Source organism: Pteronotus mesoamericanus, unplaced genomic scaffold, assembly GCF_021234165.1.
Source record: "Pteronotus mesoamericanus isolate MK-2021 breed Mesoamerican mustached bat unplaced genomic scaffold, CSHL_Meso_final contig_1193, whole genome shotgun sequence".
Lineage (NCBI taxonomy): Eukaryota > Metazoa > Chordata > Mammalia > Chiroptera > Mormoopidae > Pteronotus > Pteronotus mesoamericanus.
Genome location: NW_026555039.1, coordinates 1653243 through 1672047, shown reverse-complemented (window position 1 = coordinate 1672047; position 18805 = coordinate 1653243). Strand labels below are relative to the sequence as shown.

The 18805-nt window shown below is 69.6% G+C and overlaps 1 protein-coding gene across 3 annotated transcripts in view; it reads left to right on the top strand.

Moving 5' to 3' along the window:
• Window positions 1-18805, top strand: part of TP73 (tumor protein p73) — a 34668-nt gene that overhangs the window by 3431 nt on the left and 12432 nt on the right. For all 3 annotated transcript variants that reach the window (XM_054583948.1, XM_054583939.1, XM_054583931.1), the window contains exon 3: window positions 14524-14766. In XM_054583948.1, the coding sequence (XP_054439923.1) occupies window positions 14524-14766 (243 nt within the window). The remainder of the gene's footprint in view (window positions 1-14523; window positions 14767-18805) is intronic.

Below are 18805 nucleotides of genomic sequence, written 5' to 3'. Positions count from 1 at the left end.
GGCCGGGCTGCCCCCGGGCCAGGGCACTCATGCGGCCGGCGCCTCCTGGGGCCCAGCCTCGCCCCCCCGCCCCCGGCAGACCTGAGCCCGGGAGCACCGACAGAGGCCCGGGGCCGCCCCACGAGCCCTGGGCTCCCTCCGCCCAGGCTCTTTGCCTGACTCCTCACTGTCCTGGCGTGTGAGTCAGCTGCTGCTGCGCAACAAATCGCCACGCTAAAACAGCGCCTGCTGATTATCCCACAGTCTCACGCGTCCGGAATCCTGTGCTGGGTCCCCTCGAAGTGCCGGCTGGGGCGGCCGGGGTGGCGGCAGCCCCCTCCGAGGCCGGCGCCTTCGGCCAGGCTGGCTGCCGGAGAGCTTGGGTGCTGGCTGCGGCGGAAGGGGGGCCCCTGCTTTCTCGCTGGCTGCGCAGCGAGGGCTGCCATTCTCCGCTCTGAGCGGCGGCCGACCGTGAGGGCCCTGCGCAACCTGGCCCTCTGTCCCTCGAGCCGTCAGGGGGACATCTCCTGGCCCCTTCCAGGGGCCCACCTGGTTAGGCCCGGCCCACCACGGTGCCTGGTTTGTGACCTAATCAATCACAGGGCCGTCGTCCCCCTCACAGACCCCAGGGGCGGGGGTGGGGGCGGGGCTGGTGCCTGGGCAGAATCTTGGCGGCCTCCCCTGGGCCTCCCCCGGGCCACCTGTGCCCATTCCTGGCGTCTTTCACCTCAAATTCTTTGCCCTTAGGCTTCCCCCTTCTGCCATTTCTAATGCCGGCTCGGGCAGGAGGAGGTGGCCTTGCCCGCCTCCCGAGCCGCCCCCCACCCCCGGTGTGCGGAGCCCAGGCAGGGGCTCTGTCCCAATCACACGCTCCCCTGGCAGGCGACGCTGCCAGCTCCCGGGGGTCTGGGAGTGCGCCCCGTGTTGCACGATGCCCTACAGGATGGGGCTCCACCCAGGGCCCTCCGACCCCCCGACCTGGCTCTGTGTCCCCCTCCAGTCCGCCTGCCCGGAATCATCGCACAGGAGCCTCAGTGGGGGACTCCCTGCCCTGGGCCTTCCGGTTTGAGCGCCCGGGAGTCCACTCTGACCCACTTGGGCCCCATGGCAAACCCCTTCGCGAACACCTGTATACCCCACACCCCTCTCTTTTGCTCGCTTATCTTGTGGCAGAGACCTGTGTGTTGTGAGCTACCAGCCAGGGCCACACGGAGCCACGGGAGTGGCCGGGGCAGGGGACAGTGCCTGGGGGACTCGCCCCTCGCCCCGCTCTCTCCCCCGTCAGCCTGGAGGGACCCCCTGAGCCCGGTGCCCCCCGCTCCCCGGGAACCTGCAGGTGGCCAGGGGCTCCGCGAGAACAGGCCTGGTGACGAGGGCCTCCGCCTGCGCGTCCAGCACTCACAGGTTTCGGAGCTGCCGATGGGGGAGGGCAGAGGCGGCTGTGCTCCGGGAAGCCCAGGTCGCAGCCCACGCCCTGTCCGTGGTGGCGCCTCACGGATGCTTTGCCTGACACCGGCGGGGGTCCCGGGCCCCAAGCCAGGGGCGACCTTGTGCCAGGGATGGTTCCTCACAATGGAAACTGAGACTCTCCAGGAAGGGCGGGGTGGTGACCGCCGTGAAGCCCCCGCGAGGGTCCCCCTGAACGCGCTGAGGGTCCTGCGGTTCGCTCACTGCCACGCGCAGGGCCCCGGGGGTCCTCCTGCTAGGCTGCGTCCCTCTGTCTCAGGGCTCGCGAGCAGCAGGGACGAGGCCAGGGCAGCCGGCGGCCCGGAGCGTGCAGGCTCCGGGCTCTCTCGCTCAGTCCGCTGCTGGGGCGGCGCCGGGCCACACACGCCTCTGCCAGGCTCCCTTGGGGTCCCGGGAGGGGCACACCGTCACCCCGAGTGTCTGTTCAACCCTGAGGGTGGTCCCAGTGGACCACCGCCTCCCCTGAGTAGGCGGGAGATGGCTCTGCCCAGGGCGCCAGAGCCACGGCACCATGTCTTCCCTTTGGGGTGGTGCAGCCTCGCCTACGGCGGTCTCGGGGGGCGCGGGCTGGCCTCCTTGTGCTTGAGGTGGAGGCCGGGGGCCCCCTGGGCCTCCGGTGGGCGGTGTCTCAGAGGGAGCGGGCGTGGCCTCAGCATGGCGCCGGCGCTGGCCAGCCCGCGCCCCCTCCCGGGCAGCCGCCTTGGTGCGGTCCAGCGCACCGGTGGGCAAGCCGGGGCCTGCCTGGGCCCTGGTGAATAGTCATGAGGAGTAAGGGGTGGGCGCCCGTTTTGTTGTTGGATGCAGCGAGTTGACAGAGCTCAGGAAGCCGGAGAGAGGGAAGATGCCCACGAACTGCCCACACGCCCCGCACCCGGGGCCCCTGCCCCCCTAGCCTCGCAGCCTCTGTGCCAGGCCCCGCCGGCCAGGCGGCTGCCACGCTGCCCCCCGCCCCCCAGCCCCCCAGACCCATGCCGCGTCCCACCATGCTGTATGTCAGTGACTCCACGCAGCAGCAGCTGGTCACGGTAGGCACACCCTGCGCGCCCGCGGATCTGGGCGGAGACCCCGTCTCCATCCTCCTTGGGCGGTCGTGGGGCTCTCGCGCGGTGGAGGGCTCCGGGGTGTTCTCCTCTGGGCACCTGCTGCCGGGTGGGCGCCGCCCTCCGGCTGGACCAGAGGCTGGCGGGAGGCGCGGAGGGGCCGGGCAGGTCCCGGCATGGAGGTGGACACCCACCACCGTGGGGTGCTCTGGGCACCAGCGCCCACGGGCTGGGCAGGGCCAGCCTCCGGGGAGACGAGGGGTCTGGGTCCGGGCGGGGAAGCTGCCTCTTGGCGTGGGGTTCCCAACCCTCCTCGGCTTGGGGCGGCGGCTCTGCCCCAGGCTGTGTCCGAGAGCCGCCCTGCGCGGCCGTCCCCAGGTGCCAGGAGCTCAGTGTCCCCTGGAGCCCTGGAGGTCATCTTCCCCCTGGGGCTCGGGCTGGGGGCTGCCACGCCTGTCCCCCGGCCAACGGCATCTTCCCCGGGGAATTTGCTCATTTAACTGCCCAGGCAGGAGGTCTCCTCGCTGGCCGAGGGCTGGCGAGGGGGCGGTCCAGGCTCTGGGTCAAAGACCTGCCACAAGCTGGCCTTGCGGGGGGACGGCCAGCCCAACACAGGGAGGGAAGGGGCTGCAGCCTGCGCGGGGCCCCTGGGGCCCAGCGTGGCTCGAACCCCAGGGACATGAGCTCGTTTCCAGACTTGCCAGGTCCCAGGGGCCAGGCAGGCACCCGGCTGTTAATTGAGCAGGTGGAGGGTGGGGATCAGCTGCTCCCCGAGGCCGGTTTCCCCACTAGGGAGGTGAGGTGGGCAGAGGCGGGGCTGTTGGTACCGAGGCCCCACAGACACGGGGGACTCTGGTGTGATCTCTCCCCCCCGTGACGTGGGCGTTGCAGCGCAAGCCAGGCCGGGCTGCCCGGGGCCGCTGCCCGGGGCCTCGCCTGGCCAGGTGGGAGGCAGGGGCCGGGGCCCTGGGGCTTGGAGCATCGCCTCCTGCAGGGCCGTGGGCAGCAGAGAGCCGCGGGAGCCCACCCTGCCACCGCCGCCCGTGCTGGGGGCCAGCAATGGCCCCAGGCCGTCGTGCGGCTGCCCTGCAGCGCGGGGTCGCTCTGTCCCCTCTGCCCCGTGCAGGTGTGTCCGCAGAGCCCCAGTGGGGGCGGGGACCGGGGGAGCACCGGGCCGGGCCAGGCTGCTTGGTGCAGGTGCCTTCCTTCCCTGCGTCTGTCTCACCCGCAGTGGGACCCTGCCCCCAGCGTGTGCCTGTCCCAGAGGGGAAGTGGCACTTGGCCCCGAACTACTTGAGCCCCGAATAAAGAAGTAGATCGGACTTGAGACATTGTCCCGTCACCCTTGTCGTTGCTGAGAGCCTGTGGGGCCAGCCTGGGAAGGCAGCCTGGGGCTGCGAGGTGCCTCGGAGCGCCGCAGGGTCCCGCCCCCTGGTGCTGGGCGAACGCGGGCCGAGCCGGGGTGGGGCACAGCCCTCTGCTCCCTTGCGGCGCCGAGCGGGCCACCTCTGCACCCAGAAGCATCTTTACAGACCCACAGCCTGGGCAGCGGGGCTCCGGCCGGGAAGCCCCTCTCAGAGGCAGGAGGGCCAGGGTCCCTCCCGGCCCAGGAGAAGCCCTCTGCTGCAGTGCTGAGCGCTGGCCACGGGGGGGCAGGGCGCAGGCTGGGAGCGGTGGGGGCGGGCGGGGGGCGGGGGGCTGCTGCCGCGCCCGGGGCCGGGTGGGCACCGAGGTGCTGAGAGCCAGGTTGTTGACGGCGCTTGCCGAGGGGCTGGGCGTGAGGGTCGGGGAGGGCGCAGCCTGCGCGTGGCCCCTGGGGCCCAATGTGGCTCTATCCCCAGGGACCTGAGCTCATTTCCTGATGGCAAAGGTGACTGAGGTTTTGACCTAAGTGACTGAGACTCGACATTTATGCAGATGAGCAACTGCAGAGGAAATATCTGGAGTTTTGAAAAGCGAGAGTTCGGGGTCAGCCATCGCAGGGGTGACGAAAAGCAGGGAGAGGGAGGAGGAGGGAGGGAGGAGCCGCCCACAGCCGCTGACCAGCACAGCGGAACGGGCCTCGGGGCAGGGCGCGGGCTGCGGTCAGATGAAGCAGGGAGTGTGGAGATGGCATTCAGATTAAGGGCGGAGAGGGATCCGGAAAATGCCACGGCTTCTTGCCTGGAGCCTAGTCAGGCAGGGGAGGAGTCGGCCGGCGGCTGGGCAGCAGGTGTCTGCCGGCAGGAGGGCTGCGGGAGGTGACCAGTGGGGATCCACAGCGAGGGCGGCATTTCCTGCCAGGGCTGGGTGGGGGCTGCTTGGAGGGAGGGCAACCAGAGAGGAGAGCACAGGCCGGGGTCCCACTCGGGGCCCCCCGAGGAGAGGAGGGACGCCACAGGAGACGAGGGGGCAGGGGGCTGTCTGGGGCGGGGGCGGGGGCGGGGAGGGCTGGCTGGGAGCTCGTGGCGGAGGCGGGGGACACAGCGAAGACAGAAAAGCGCCGGGGCCTCTCGGGACCCTGCAGGAGTCCCTGGCCAGGCCTGGACAAAGCTGAGCTGGGGGTGCCTGAGGGGTGCCGGGCTGGGGAGTGGGGCAGAGCCAGGAGGCATTCTCGCCCCTTGTGCCACAGGGGGGCCGGGGAGGGATCGGCGGTTCCAGAAGGGAGGACCCGAGCCGACGAGGAGGGGACGAGGGGTCACCCCCTTTCTCTGGCTTGCTGTGCCCGATGTGGCTTCTTGGCCAGGCGCTGAGTCCGTCCCCAAAGATCCAGCACCGGGCACCTGTCCTGCTGCCCCACCAGGATGTCTCGCGGGACCTCCACCTGCCAGCCCAAGCTGGGCTCCCGCCACCCCGCCCCCCGCCCCGTGACACGGCCCCGCCTCAGCTGGGGGACGGTCCCTTCTTCCTTCTCTTGGCCGAGCTCTGGCCCTGCTCTTGCCCCTCCATTCCTGAACGCCCCCCTCCAGTTCATGAGGAGCTGGTCTGCACGCCCCCGAGCGTGCTGGCCCCAGGCGCTCCCGCACGATCCCCGGTCTCCCGCGCTGCCCTGGACTCTGCAGCCAGCCCCGGCCTTCCCTGCACGAGCCCTGCCCCGCCACCCTGGCCTGCTCCAGCGGGGCGGGTTGACCCTCTGCCAGGGTCCTGCCCCTCAGCCCTTCCTCTGCCACAGGCCCGCCAACCCCAGCCTCCAGCCCGGAACCTTCCCAGGCCCCCACCCCCCGCCCCCGGTACCCGCGGCGGCATCTTTCCCCTCGCGTGGGCCTCTGCCGTTGCCTTGAGAGCGCCCGCCCTGGGCGCCATGCCCTGCCCGCACTGCCTTTGTCTGCAGCCTGATCTGAAGCCCCCGCCCCTGCCCGCGTGAGACAGAGACACAGGAGGCTGCGGGCCGCGTCCGGCTGCCCCGCCAGGTGCGGGGGTGGGGACGGCCTGGCTGTCCACCGCAGAGCCCAGAACAGGAGCCAAGCAGGGACTCGGTGCTGACTAGGGGCAGGGCTGCCCCTCCAGCCCCTGCCCCCGCTGCTTCTGCCTGCAGCCCCCGCACCTGCACCTGCTCTCTGAGCTGCTCTTCGGCCCCGGCTCCGCGGGCCCCTTCACAGGGGCCAGCGTCCGTGGCCGCCCGTGCCCCCCACCTCGCCCTCCCCGTGCCCTTCATCCGCTGGTCAGCACCCGCAGTCTCCCTCCGGCTCTCACTCCCACTGTCCCCCAGGGAGCAGGGCGCCACCCAGACCGCTGGGTCCTCATTCCCATCTGCAGGAGGGACCGGCTTATGGACGGAGGGAGGGATGGGCGAGGGAAGCCAGGGCCACTCCTGGGTCTGTTCCTCTGCCCTGAGAGGCAGGGCCTGGCCGGGGCCCCTTTCCTGGTGGTTACATAACATCTGTGCACCCGCGGGCCAAGCCTGCTCACAGGCCCCCACACCCCTCCCCACGAGGCTCCACCTGGACAGGGATGCTCTGGGTCCTCCCGTCTCAGCAGCGCCACCTGCAGGCGCAGGCGGGCAGAGCGGCTGTGGCTCCGCCACTCCCGACCTGCAGACACATGACTGGGGGGGCGGAGGGGGGCGGGGGGGCCGGGGCTTCTGGGGGCACATTTCTCCCCCGCGAGGTGTGGAAAGTTCCACATGGCCCTGGCAGAGGCTTGGGCGAGGCCTGCCTCAGCCCCGGGTGAGAGGAGAGAGCGTGTGTGCATACTTTCCGGCGGAGAGGGAGCCTTTCCCCGGCACATGTTGGATCTTGTTGGCATTTCCATCCGTTTAATCACAGACTAGGAGATGCTGTGGGAAATACCAGCGGGATGGAGGTCTTGCTCCGAGTGGGACGGGTTACCTCCGAGCTGAAGCCAGACGGCGTGTCAGTCACTTACCTCTGGGCGAGGTCGCACCCAAGCCCAGACGTGCCTGCGGGAGAGGATCAGGGAGTTTGAAGTTTCACTCTCTGTTGTGAAAACGTCTGGTCTCGGTGCTCCCCTGGGGCACGGGGCTGGGGGTCAGCGCAGACACCCGAGGGAGGCCCTGGCGGACCCTCCCCCAGAGGCGGCAGGGACCCCTCGAGATCAGAGCCCCGCGCCCGCCCCGCAGCGCCGAGACAGGCGTGTGCGCGCCGCTCAGAGCCCCTGCCCCAGCGGGGGGAGGGGGCGGCGGGGACACCTGGGGCGGGGACGCTGGGCTGGGGCCTCACCCCCGGAGCCCCACCCGAGCATCTAGCAGGGGGCAGCGGAGGTCTGCAAGGGGCGTCCAGGCTTCCGGGGCCCCGCCGGCGCCAGGCAGCCAGGGCTCGCCCTCAGAGCCCCCCACTTGGATCCACACTCTGATCCCATGAGGAGCATGGCCCACGCTTTCCCCCCGGGTTCCTCAGAGAGGGGGCCACGCTGCCAGGCCATGGTGAAGCAGAGGCTCGGATACCTACCTCCTGGCCTGTGCCTTGTGCTGGGGGCCCTGTGCCAGCCCCCAGCTGGCCCGCAGGGGCCAGCCAGGCCTGGCTGCCAGAGGAGGCTCCGAGGTCCGAGCGGTGTCTGGCTGGAGGCCGGGGGCAGAGCCCAGCGGAATGAGAAGGGGCCAGGGTGGTAGGGCCGGGGTGGTGGGGCTGGGCCGCAATGGACGTGTCGAAGTCAGAGCCAGGAGAGGCCTCGGCTGGACCCAGTGGGCGGCTCGAATGCGGGAGCACAAGGCTGACCTTGGACGGGGGCCGAGAAGGCTGCCCACAGAGACCGTCCCTTGGGGCTGTAACGGGGGCACATTGGCCGGTCCCTAAGCAGCACAGACGCCTGTGGGCGCTGCAAGCTGGTGGGGTGGGGGACAGGCAGGCGGGGCCGCGGGGCCTAGTGCCAGGACCCAGCAGGGTCAGGAGGGAGGGAGAGAGGGGTGGGCCACCGGCAGCTCAGGCTGGGTTTTGCTGGGAGCTGCGTATGGGCTCTTGGTTTTCTTTGGAACGGCTGTGGATGCCCTCATCTGCTCTGTGACTTTGTCGGGAGTCTCTGAAAGGGTGGAGCGCTGAGCCCTGGGGACCCTCTGGGGGTCCCCTGGGGGGCCCTCTGAGCCTGGTTGAGGTCACAACACAAGAGGAGCCTGGGTGGCGGTCTCCTGCTTGGTCATAGAGCCTGGTGGAAAGAGACCCGCCTGCCAGGAGCCTTGTGCCTCGGACTTCAGAGGCTCGTGTACCAGAGGGAGCTGGGTTCCAGGCTTTCTCTCTCCTCACCCGTGGACGCTTCTCCCATCCCCGAAGGACGGTGTTCCAGAATGCCGTGTCTTGTCCTCGGTCCCTGGTCACACCGGTTGCCCGCTGCCTGCCCTGGCCATGGGCACTTGTTGGAGGTGGTTTCTCACGTCTGTTCCTGACTGAGGCCCTTTCCGCACTTTCTGGGGATGCAGGGAGGGGCACACACTGAGACCAGCTGGAATGTTCTCCGCCGAACTCACAGAGGCCTGCAAAGGGCTCGTGCGCCCAAGCAGGCCAAGGTGCCCCAGAGGCCAAGGTCCTTGCGGAGTCAAAGCCCCCGGAAACACGCCCGGAGGGGTCCCAGGGCCTTGGCTGGGGCGGGTGCGTGGCAGCCGCCTGATCCCACTCAAAAGGACAAGAAAGGCACCGCAGGCCCTCAAGTGCAGACCACAGCCGGGGGGTGGCCGGGCAGCCTCCGGCTCGCGAAAGGAGGACCGGCGCCCCTGTGTTTCCTAGGCTGACCGTACGTAGGTCCGTGCCCTTGGGCGGTGGCCGCTGGGCCTGCGCCCCCCGGGGGCAGGCAGGGGAGAGAGGGAGCCGGCAGCAGCCACCGCGGGCAGGCTCCTCAGGCGTGTGCTCGCGCCGCTCCCGGCTCCTCGTGGACTAACTACAGGACCCTCACAGAAGCCCGGGTGCAGGCAGGAGCCCACAGCGGGTCTGTGTGACAAATAGCCGCGGCTCCACCCAGAGAGGCGGGGCGGCCGCCCAGGAACACGGGACAGATCGAGGGGGCCTGGAGGCTGCTCGGAAGAGGCGGGGAAGGGGTACGGGCCCCCGGGGTACAGACGGACCGGTAGTGCCCAAGGGAGGCAGGAAACGGGGGCTCCCCGGGGGGCAGCTATCACCGCCCACAGGGGCGGCCCTTCCGTCTTCCATCCTCTTGTTCTGGAGGGGGGACACGGCCGTGTTTGAGCCCGTGATCCCCTGCTGCTCCCGCTCTCCCCGCCTCCAGTCCCCTCCACCGGGCGAGTCGGCCTGAAGCAGAGCCTCTGGGGACATAACCAGAGTCGCGGTGCATCTCATTGACAGTGCATTTCCGCGGCCGTGACACACAGGGTACCTGACCAAAGGCCCCAGGGGCCTGTCACTGAGCGGGTCCCCTGGGAGGTCTGACCCAGAAGGCCTTGCCCTCTGCCGGCAGCTTGGCCTGCCTGGGCCCACTAGAAAGATAGGTCCCACGCCGAGGGCACCGTGGGCGGCCCGAACAGACAGACGCGCGCTTTGTCGCCGAGGGCGCTCTCGGAGCCCGTCTTCCCTTCCGCTGTCGGGATCTTTCGGGGCTGGGGTGGCGGCCATGGACGCTGGGAGGCGGGCGATCAGGAGGGATCGGGGCACAGATGTTCGACGACAATTAATTTTCCACCTACATCCATCCCCCCAGGTCATTTGAGATGGTTTACAAACTGTAAATAGATACGACAGAAAGGGACCCTTACAAGGTGCAGCTCACGGTGAAAGGACTGGCCGGGGGCGGGGGCAGGGGGCCGTGTCCTGAGAGCTCTCTGGTGGCCCTGCCCTCACGCGGAGAGGGCCTGACTCTGGGGTGCCCCGAGCAGGAGTAGGAGTGGAGGGTCCTCATGTCTTCTGGGGTGTACCTGAGTTTGGCGTGTACCTGAGTTTTGGGGTGTACCTGAGTTTGGGGGTGTACCTGAGTTTGGGGGTCTGTTTCCATCAACCTTGAGCTTCCGAGCATCCAGCAGGTGCCAGCTGCCACAGGACAGGTGGGAAGTGACTGCCCTGGGGCTCTGGGGTCTCCCGCTGTCCCCGTCCCTGCGCTTGGTGCTCAGCGACTGTCCTCTGAGCGAGTGATTGGGGGCTGGGTCTCCTACCTGCTCCTCTGCGTGGCCGGCCAGCCTCAGTTTCCTCATCTGCACCCTCATCTAGCTGGGCTTTTGTGTGATGAGGCGAGATGCGAGCATCGTGCAAGGGGGGCTCCCTGGATCGGGGGCAGGTCGTCTCCTGGGCAAGGGTCGCTCTTCCTGATGAAAAGTCACAGGTCGCAGTGTTTCTGGACCCTCTGGTCCCCACAGGGGACCCCAGGGTAGGGATGCAGCTGCAGGGCTGGGTGGGACGGGAGCTGGGAGGGTTCCCCAGGGTGGCACCCTCAGGCCCCTCCCCACCCCCGCCACTCCTGGAGCAGCGCCCTCGTTCCCTGGAGACGGGGCTGCCCAGACACCCTGGCGGGACCGGCCTCTGCCCCCTTGCCCCCGTCTAGCCGCCGCCTCCCTCCAGCCTCGTCCTGCGTGTGTCCTGATCTGTGAGCGAACACATGTGTGCACATCGCTCTGGGGAGCACCAGTGAGTGCCCTTGACTGACAGCTGGCAGGTACGCGCCCCCCTGTCATTCGGCTGAGATGCGCTGACCCCAGGCACAGGCCTGGGTGCCGGCGGAGGAACACGGGGCACCAGCTGCCCAGCGTCATGCTCCCAACTGGCAGGGGCCACCGGGTACGGGTGTGTGGAGCAGATAGCAGGGACGGCTTGGAGCGGCCGCCTGGTCCTGGTTCAGGCGGGGGAGGCCTGGGGGGCCGGCCTGCTCTGGGGGAGGCAGCGAGGACCTGCCGGCCCAGCCCCGGCCCGCTGGCCGCCCAGCCTCTGCCGGTCCCGGAGGGGAGGCCGCCGCCGGCTCCCTGGCCCGGCCGCTCGGGGCCCTGCTTGGGTCGGGCCCAGGAGCCCTGCGCGCACAGGCAGGCACATGTGGGCGCCGCGGGCCGGGCGTGTCCTAATTAGCCCACTCTCTTGGGAGTTCTTACTGAAAACAAAACAAACCAAAAAAGTCCTGCTTTTGCCTGGGTCCCTGCCTGCTGCCAGGTGGGCCTCGCCCGGGCTTCTGGGGCCTCTGGCTCTGCAGGGCCCCCCCCCGCCTCCGCATCGCGCCCCGGCTCTCGGGCCTCCCCATCGGGCCTCTGCCTGGGGTCCAGGCGCTGGCTCCAGTCTTCGGTCCCAGCAGGGCTGGCCCCGTGGAGCCCGCCAGCCTCTAGGAAGGAAGCCCAGGGAGCTCCCGGGGGGCGGGAAGCCACGCAGGAGCCACGCAGAGCTGCCACCCTCCCTAATCAGCAGACTCCCCGCTGTTCTTGGAGCCCAGCCACCTGGACAAGGAGGACGGGGAGCTGTGCCACCTCCCGGGGGTGCGGGCAGGGAAGCAGGGCCCCCAGAGGGAGCAGTGTCCCCATGGACAGTGTCACCAGGGTGCTGTCACCTGGCTCCCTCCCGGGCACCAGGACCGCAGGCCGTGGGGGGAGACTGCGGGGGGGCGGGCTGTGGCTGCGCACGGGGGTCTCTGCTCGTCTCACCGGGCCTGACAGCTGGAGCCCGCTCCTCCCGCTTCGGGCCGCCGGGCGTAGCGATCCTGCCCGCCTCTCGGTTCGGTGACTAATTCCCTGGCACTCGCCTTGGATGGGTAAAGAATGTGGACAAGTTAAAATCTGAACAGCGTTGTCGTGGGGCTGCCTCCCGGTTTCTTCTGAACAGAGCGGCAGGGGCGCGGCGGGGGGGCGGCGGGGGGAGCAGCCCTGGAGCCCCAGCCTCGCTGTCCCCAGTCGGGGTCGCGCGGGAGGTCAGGGTGTAGGAAGGCTACCTGAGGCTGTGGGCAGCCCGGGGCCCACCCAGCAGGCTCTCGGCTGTCACCTGGAAGGGAGACTCCCCGCCCGCCCGCCCCAGCACCCGCCAGGCTCTCGGCTCGCTGGAGTGGGCGGGCCCACGCACATCTGGTCCCCGGTCCTCAGGTCCTGCGCTGTCACACCCCTGTCATCGTCCCCTCAGCCTCCCCCTGCCGGCTGGTCCACGTGTGCACAGGCCTCCGAGCAAGCGGTTTGTAAGGAGGCACGCCCTCCCCCGCCACGGGTGTCGGCATGAGTGACGAGGGCAGAGCTGCGGGTCCTGGTGGGCCTGCCGGGCACTGATTGAGAATCCGGTCCAGCCCGTCCGGTGGAAACGGAATCGGGGCCTCATATGTAATTTTGCATGTTCTAGTCGCCACATTAAAAATGGGGGGCAGGAACAGATGGAAATAATTTATTTAACTTATCCCACACGATGCTCGCCTCAGTGCGTAACCAGCACGCGATGGCGAATGAGAGCTTGTATTGCACGTTCTTTTTGTGGACTCAGGCCTTGGAACAGGGGTGCCCCCGGCACAGCTCCATCCACACGGGCTGTGGTCCTCGTGCCTGTGTGGCCAGCGGCTGCCGCCGGGACAGGCCACCGTGGGGCGGTCAGTGCCCGCGTCTGTCCCCGCAGGGCCTGCGGTCCGGCCGGGCGGGCAGAAGCGGCAGGGCCACAGCGGTGGCAGCTGCGAGAGCACAGGGCCCTGCTTGCACCTTCTGGGAAGGGCGCGTGGTCCCTGTCACAGCGGCCAGGCCAGAGCAGGGAGGACCGTCCCTTTGCTCCGTGTGGAATAGCTTCACGGAGTCACCGTGCACGTCCCAGATGGTTCGCCTGTTTCGCATACACAACTCAGTGGTTTTTAGTTCATCCACGGGTCTCCGCGCCCATCCCTGCCTCCCCCAAAGGAAGCCCCGCACCCCTAGCCCTCGGCCCCGGGCCCGGCCGGACCGCGGCCACCAGCGGCCTGCACCTGCCTCTGCGGACCTGCCCTTCCTGCACGCGGGGACCACGCAGCGCATGAGCGGCGGCCGGGCATCTGTCACTGGACAGGCTCCGTGCATCCTCCCGGTTGCAGCAGGTGCTGGTGATTCATTTTGTTTTCATGGTGAAGGAAGAATGTTCTATCGAAACGCCGTTGTGGTTTGTCCATTTGCCTGCTGTGGGTGAGGGGGCCCCCGTCCTACAGGCGAAAGTGCAGGAAGCTAGGAGGGCCGTGGGGGGCCCGCCAGACTGAGGCCCCCATTCCCACGGAGGGGTGAGTTCCTGGGCCACCACACCAAGGCCCCTGCTGGGAGGCAGCTGGACGTCCCGGGAGCGGGGCCTCCGAGGGAACACCTGCCTGGCCCCCAGGAGGCGCGGGGCGGTGGCCTCGGTGAGACTCCTGGTCGCCTGTCGCCTCCCTCCCCCGGTGTCACCCCCCGATTTTCCCGTGGGCGGGGAAGACTCTGGCAGAGCATTTTCCCTTCTGAAAATCCTCCTCCCCAGCCCAGGAGTGGGTGTGGAGGCTCCAAGACCCCTGTCAGAGACGCACGGGATTGTGTCCTTGGCGGGGCCGAGCTGCAAGGCCGCTGTGCGGAGCCGGGCCCCCGGACGGAGAAAAGGGCTGGGGCGCAGCGGGGGCTGGCCGGGCGGGGAGAGGCCGGGGAAGGCGCCCCTCCGTGTTTGCACCTGAAGGAGGCAGCGCCACCCTCTCTGAAAGGGGGTGCAGGGCAAAGGCGTCCCTGCTCCTGCTGCCACGGCTGCCTCTGCTGCTGCCATGGGGACCCCAGACCCTCCGCCCCCCAGACAGAAGCCCCCCACTTCAGCATGGGCCTCCACGGTTCCGGCTCGCCGCCCTGTGGATGGTTGGGCCCCCAGGCCGGCCCCCCAGGGCCGTGACATCACCCCGGGCAAGTCACCGCCGCCGTGCACCTCCATCGCCTCACTGGTAAAGCCCCAGCCTGCAGAGAGTGCCCGCTCAGACCCGGCGCCGTCCAGGTGCCCACAGGGAGCTCTGTCGGCGTTCGCGGTCAGTGGCACCTGCTCAGCCCCTCTGTGCTCCTGTCCGCACCCGCCCCGCTCGGAGCCTCCGCACCGGGGTAGGGGGTCTTCCCGCCGACCCTCCGAGTGGGATCTGTCCCGCTCTGGGTTGGAGGCACCGCAGCCTGGGCAGTGGCCCGTCCCTCGCTGGGGCCCCCTTGAGCCCCTGCTGGGGGCTGATCCGTCCCCTGTCCCTGAGCCCCACAGAGGGCGACCCAGGGGACACACCCGCACACAGTGCAGGCCCTGTGCCTTGGGCGCGTGGCCTGTGGGAGGGCCTGGGGCCAGCGTCTGGGGTGGGCAGCGGGTGGGGACAGACCACCCAGCTCTCTGTGGCAGGAGAGACAGCTGTGGGGGCCGGAGGGGAGGGTGTCCGGGCAGGCGCTGCCCCTGGACAGTCCGGCTGGAGCCGAGAGGGTGTCGGGGGGGGCCCACCCCGCCGGCAGCGCCTCCGGTGAGCGCGGGGAGCCCCGGAACCCTGGCACCCGCGAGGCTGATGGAGGGAGGGTGAGGTGAATGTGTCAGTTTATCCCACACAAGTAGTGACCTGTCAGGGTTGGGGGGGGGACCGAAGAAATATTTGGGATGACGGCGCGGCTGGCCCTTTAAGGCTCCTGTAACAGGACACCTCCCTGACGGGCCGGGCCGGGCCTGGCTCCGCTCTCCAGTCTGACTGCGGGCCTGTCTCCCCCTCCCCTCCTCCTGCTTCCCGCCAGGCCCAGTTCAATCTGCTGAGCAGCACCATGGACCAGATGAGCGGCCGGGCGGCCTCCACCAGCCCCTTCCCCCCGGAGCACGCGGCCAGCGTGCCCTCCCACTCCCCGTACGCGCAGCCCAGCTCCACCTTCGACACCATGTCGCCCGCGCCCGTCATCCCCTCCAACGCCGACTACCCCGGGCCCCACCGCTTCGACGTCACCTTCCAGCAGTCCAGCACAGCCAAGTCGGCCACCTGGACGGTGAGTCGCGGCCCCGCCCCGCGCCCCGCGGGCGCCTGCGGGGCGCGGGGCGCCGGGGAGGCCTGTCCTGGGCCGGAGGGGGGCCGAGCACGCCCGGCCGTCCGGCCGTCCGGCCGTCTGGCCGTCCGTCCGCTCAGGGCTCCGCCCGGCCCGTGCCGCCCCACCGGGAGGAGCGTCGGGCAGGGGGCGTGCCCGCCCCTCGGACGTGTGGCCAGGGCCGGCCAGCCTCCCGCGGGGCCCTAGAGGGGATGGACGTGGCTCCCCAGACGGGCAGAGGCCAAGGGTCCTCACCAACTGCCGGGTCAGCGCCCCTGCGCTCGGGCGGGGGCTCTGGTTTGGATCCCATCTCAGCGGGCAGGAGGCGGGTGGCTCTGCTCCAGGCGGAGTGTGAGGCCGGCGAGGAGCGTCCGGTGGCCGGTGGGTGTGGGCTTGGCCCTTGCACACGGTCTCTGAGATGTCACCGTCAAGCACGGGCATCAGATGGGGAAGCGGGGGAGAGCCGCAGCGCTGCGGACTCAAGGTGCGGCCCCGTGGGGCTCGCGCCAGCTCAGAGAGCGCCGGTGCACCTGTGACCTCCAGACCCAGCCCCGGGAGCGTGCCACCCAGCAGCCCGCGAGTGCCCTGTCTCACAGCCGAGGGAACGGAGGCACGGGGAGGGAAGCGGCTTGTGTAGAGCTGGGCAGAGGGTGAGTGGGGGCGTCTGCACGGGGAGCCAGGGGCTGGGCTCCCGCTCGCATCCCTAACCGCAGGGCGGCCCTGTCCCCACCGTGGCGGCCTCTGCCCCTCGGACCGCGCAGGGGAGCCAGGTCCGCCCCTCGAGGGCCCCGTGGGGGCGGTGGAGGCTGCAGGGGTGCCCAGACCTCCAGGCAGGCCTCGGTGCGCCTCCTGGGAAAGGCAGCCCCCGGGCCTCTGGTCTGCTCGCCCCCAAAGGGGGACAGCGAGCCCTGCCCTGGCTCCCATCCCGTGGACACCTGGCAGTCCCACGGAGCAGCGCCACCTCCCCCAGGGAGCGTCCCGTGCTTCCGCCCCCACCTGGAAATGGGACCCTGAGCAGGAAAGCCCATGGAGCGTGACTGTGTCCCGCCCCCATGGGAGCAGAGGGCAGGTAGTCTTGATGCTGTACCACTTTAAGAACCCACTGCCCTGCTGGCCAGGGCTGAGGTTTTTCCCACGCTCTGGGGGGAGGGGGGAGAGAGGGTGGAGGGGGCGGAGCCACGGGTACCCTTGGTCAGACCCTGCAGGGGGCCAGTCCGGGGTCTGCGCACCAAACCATGGTCGCCCTGCGGCTGTTCCCGGTCCCCACTTGGGCTGTGGCCTCCCCGAAGGGCTGGCCCCTGGCTGAGTTATGGCTGCGAGGGGCAGGGGCCCCCGGGGTCCCTGTGAGTACCTGGCCCGTCCTCGGCTGTAGGTGATCGCTCCCGCGCTCCTCGTGGAGGGGGCGGCAAGGCTAGAAGGAGGTGGGGCCGTGACACACGCAGTGTGGGGTGCCGTGCCGACGAGCTGGCGGGTCATCACCTTTTCCCTTGGCTGGCGGGGCTGGAGCTGCCAGAGGGTGGTCTCGGTTCTCTGTGGCCTGCGGGGTCCCGGTCCTTGACCCCCACTCTGAGGTCTGGCCGGGTGACAGGCTGCCAGGTTGGGAGTTCCCCGTGGCATCCCCACACTTGCTCACCTCTGGCGACGGCAGGTTCACTACCACTCCTATTCCGCTTTCAGACTTGTCCCCTGAGCCCTTTCTCTGCCCTGCGTGGGGAGGATCACTCTCCTTCCCGCACTGGATGCTGCCGCCAGGGCCTGCTGCAGGCCCTGTGGGCTCCGGGCTCCCGTCCTGGCTGCTGCTGGACGGTGCTGGCAGGGTCTCTGCCGTGTCGGGGGCTCGGAGAGCCTCGCATGGTCTGAGCTGGTCCCTGGAGGAACAGGTGCTGCCTCTGCTGGCTGCCTCCACCGTCGGGGGCCTCTGCCACTCGCCCAGTTGCCTCCGCCGCCACCGCCAGCCCAGGGGCCGCGGGGCTTGGGGGCCTTATGGCTTGGTCACAGTTCTCTTGGCCGAGTGTCCTCTTAGGGCGGTCTGCCCAGATTGGGGGCAGCCTGGCCAGCCACACCAGGGGCGGGGGGCTCGCCAGAGCCGTGGGCTCTGCCTCCACGCTGCACCCCCGACCCAACTCCCGAGGAGGGGCTCCCCGCCGCTCCACCCTGCCTGGGCCCTTGGAGGCTCTCCGCTGCGGCGGTGGAGCTGAGGAGGAGGCCGCGGCCGCTGGGGCTACGGGGCCCGCCCCGGCCCTCATCGATGCGGGGGGTGGGGGTGGGACAAACATTGATAATGAGATTTTTGGCACCTCGGCTCTGTGGCAGCGGGCCCCCTGCAGGCCCCTCTCCTCGCCCAGGAGGGGGTGCGCAGGCCCATGTGCAGGACAGAGCTGCCAGGCCCCCCGCCTGCTCACAGCTCTGGGGGGCTGGCGGCGCGGGCGCTGCCCAGACTTGCTGCCCCGGCCTGCGCGCCACGCCAGCCGGCTGGTAACTGATAGATAATTCATATTTTTCTCAAGTACAATTCCAAATGGACTGCTGCTGTCACTCCTCGTCCCGCTCAGGAAAAACACCCTCGCCGGTCCCCAGGTGGCCGCAGCTGTTAATGGGGCCTTTGGCCTCTGCCTGGCTGGGGCGCCTGCCGGGTGCCCCCGCTGAGTGGAGCATCTGCCCTGCCCGCTTCCCGCAGGCCGCGCGTCTTGTGCCTGTGTCCCTGGGCACCTGGGGTCGGGAGCCTCCGTTCGCAGGCATGTATGTGGGTGCACACTCGCAAATGCCACCCACGACACACATACATGCACACGTGCACTTGGGCAGCCATACACATGCACACAGTGCACACATGTGTGCACACACAGTGCACAGCGTGCATGTGCGCCCGTGTAGGCTTCCCCGGGTCGCTGCCCAGGGTTCTGACCCCCTCGGAGGCAGGAGGAGTGGGTCTCAGGCAGCAGCGGCCGGAGAAGGGGCTGGTGCTCCGGCTCGCGGCGGCAGCAGCTCACCGAGACCGGGGCCGGGGCCGGGGCCGGGGCCAGGCGGGGGCTGGCTGGCCAGGCGGCTGCACAGCGGGAGGAGGCCGAGCGCCCTGCTGTCCTGAGCTGCCCCGACCGAGGCGCGTCTGTGTCAGGCCCATCTGGGCTCGGCGGGGGGCAGCCCCCGTCAGAGGCCGCTCTTGGGAGTGAAGCCCTCGGGCTCTGTTGATTCTCAGGCCAGTGGGCGGTGGAGCCAGGGGTCTTTGTCCCTGTCCCACACCTGTCCCAGGACTCCCCACGAGGTGGCAGTGATGGGGACGGGGATGATAGGGGTCCGGAGGAGCAGAGAAGGGGAGCAGCCCACGAGAGGAGTGTCGGGCGCTGTCCAGCCCGGCTCAGCACCCGCCTGCTCCTGGCTCTGTGCTCGGTGTTGGGGAGGTTTGGGGACAGCGCTCCAAGCCAGGCAGGAGGGCTTGGTGTGGCGGGAGCCTCGCCCAGCCTTGGGTGCCCTGCAGGGGCAGGCAGCGCGGGGCACAGCGGGGAGATTTTGCACGGTATGACGTCACCGCCAGCCCCGGGAGTCCAGCCTGGACACAGCCCCCATGACCTCCAGCTGCCCCCACGCCCAGCGTGTGTGCACGTCTGTGTGTACGTGTGTACACGTGTGCGCGTGCGTGCGTGCCCGTCCTGGGGGCCGCGCCGCGCTCCCATCCCCAGGAGGAGCATGTGGAAGGTGGCGGGAAGACAGCGGCTGCGCGGGATTCCTGGGTGGAAGGTGGCTGAGTCAACGCTAATAGATCCGGGAGGAAACTTTCCAGCCCCTCGGAGGTTTGCAGGCGGGAGGATGAGCGTGGAGGTGTCCCAACACGACCGCGGTATCAGTTGCGTTATCCTCACCGTTTACGGAATGCCTGAGTGGAAGCAATGCCTCGTACTGGCACCAGAGCAATTAGGGAAGCGTCCTCACAGTGTTTATTGTGGAGATGAGATGGGGGTTATTAGGGGAAACAAGCTCCCTCCGGGTGAGGCTGCCGGGCCGCGGG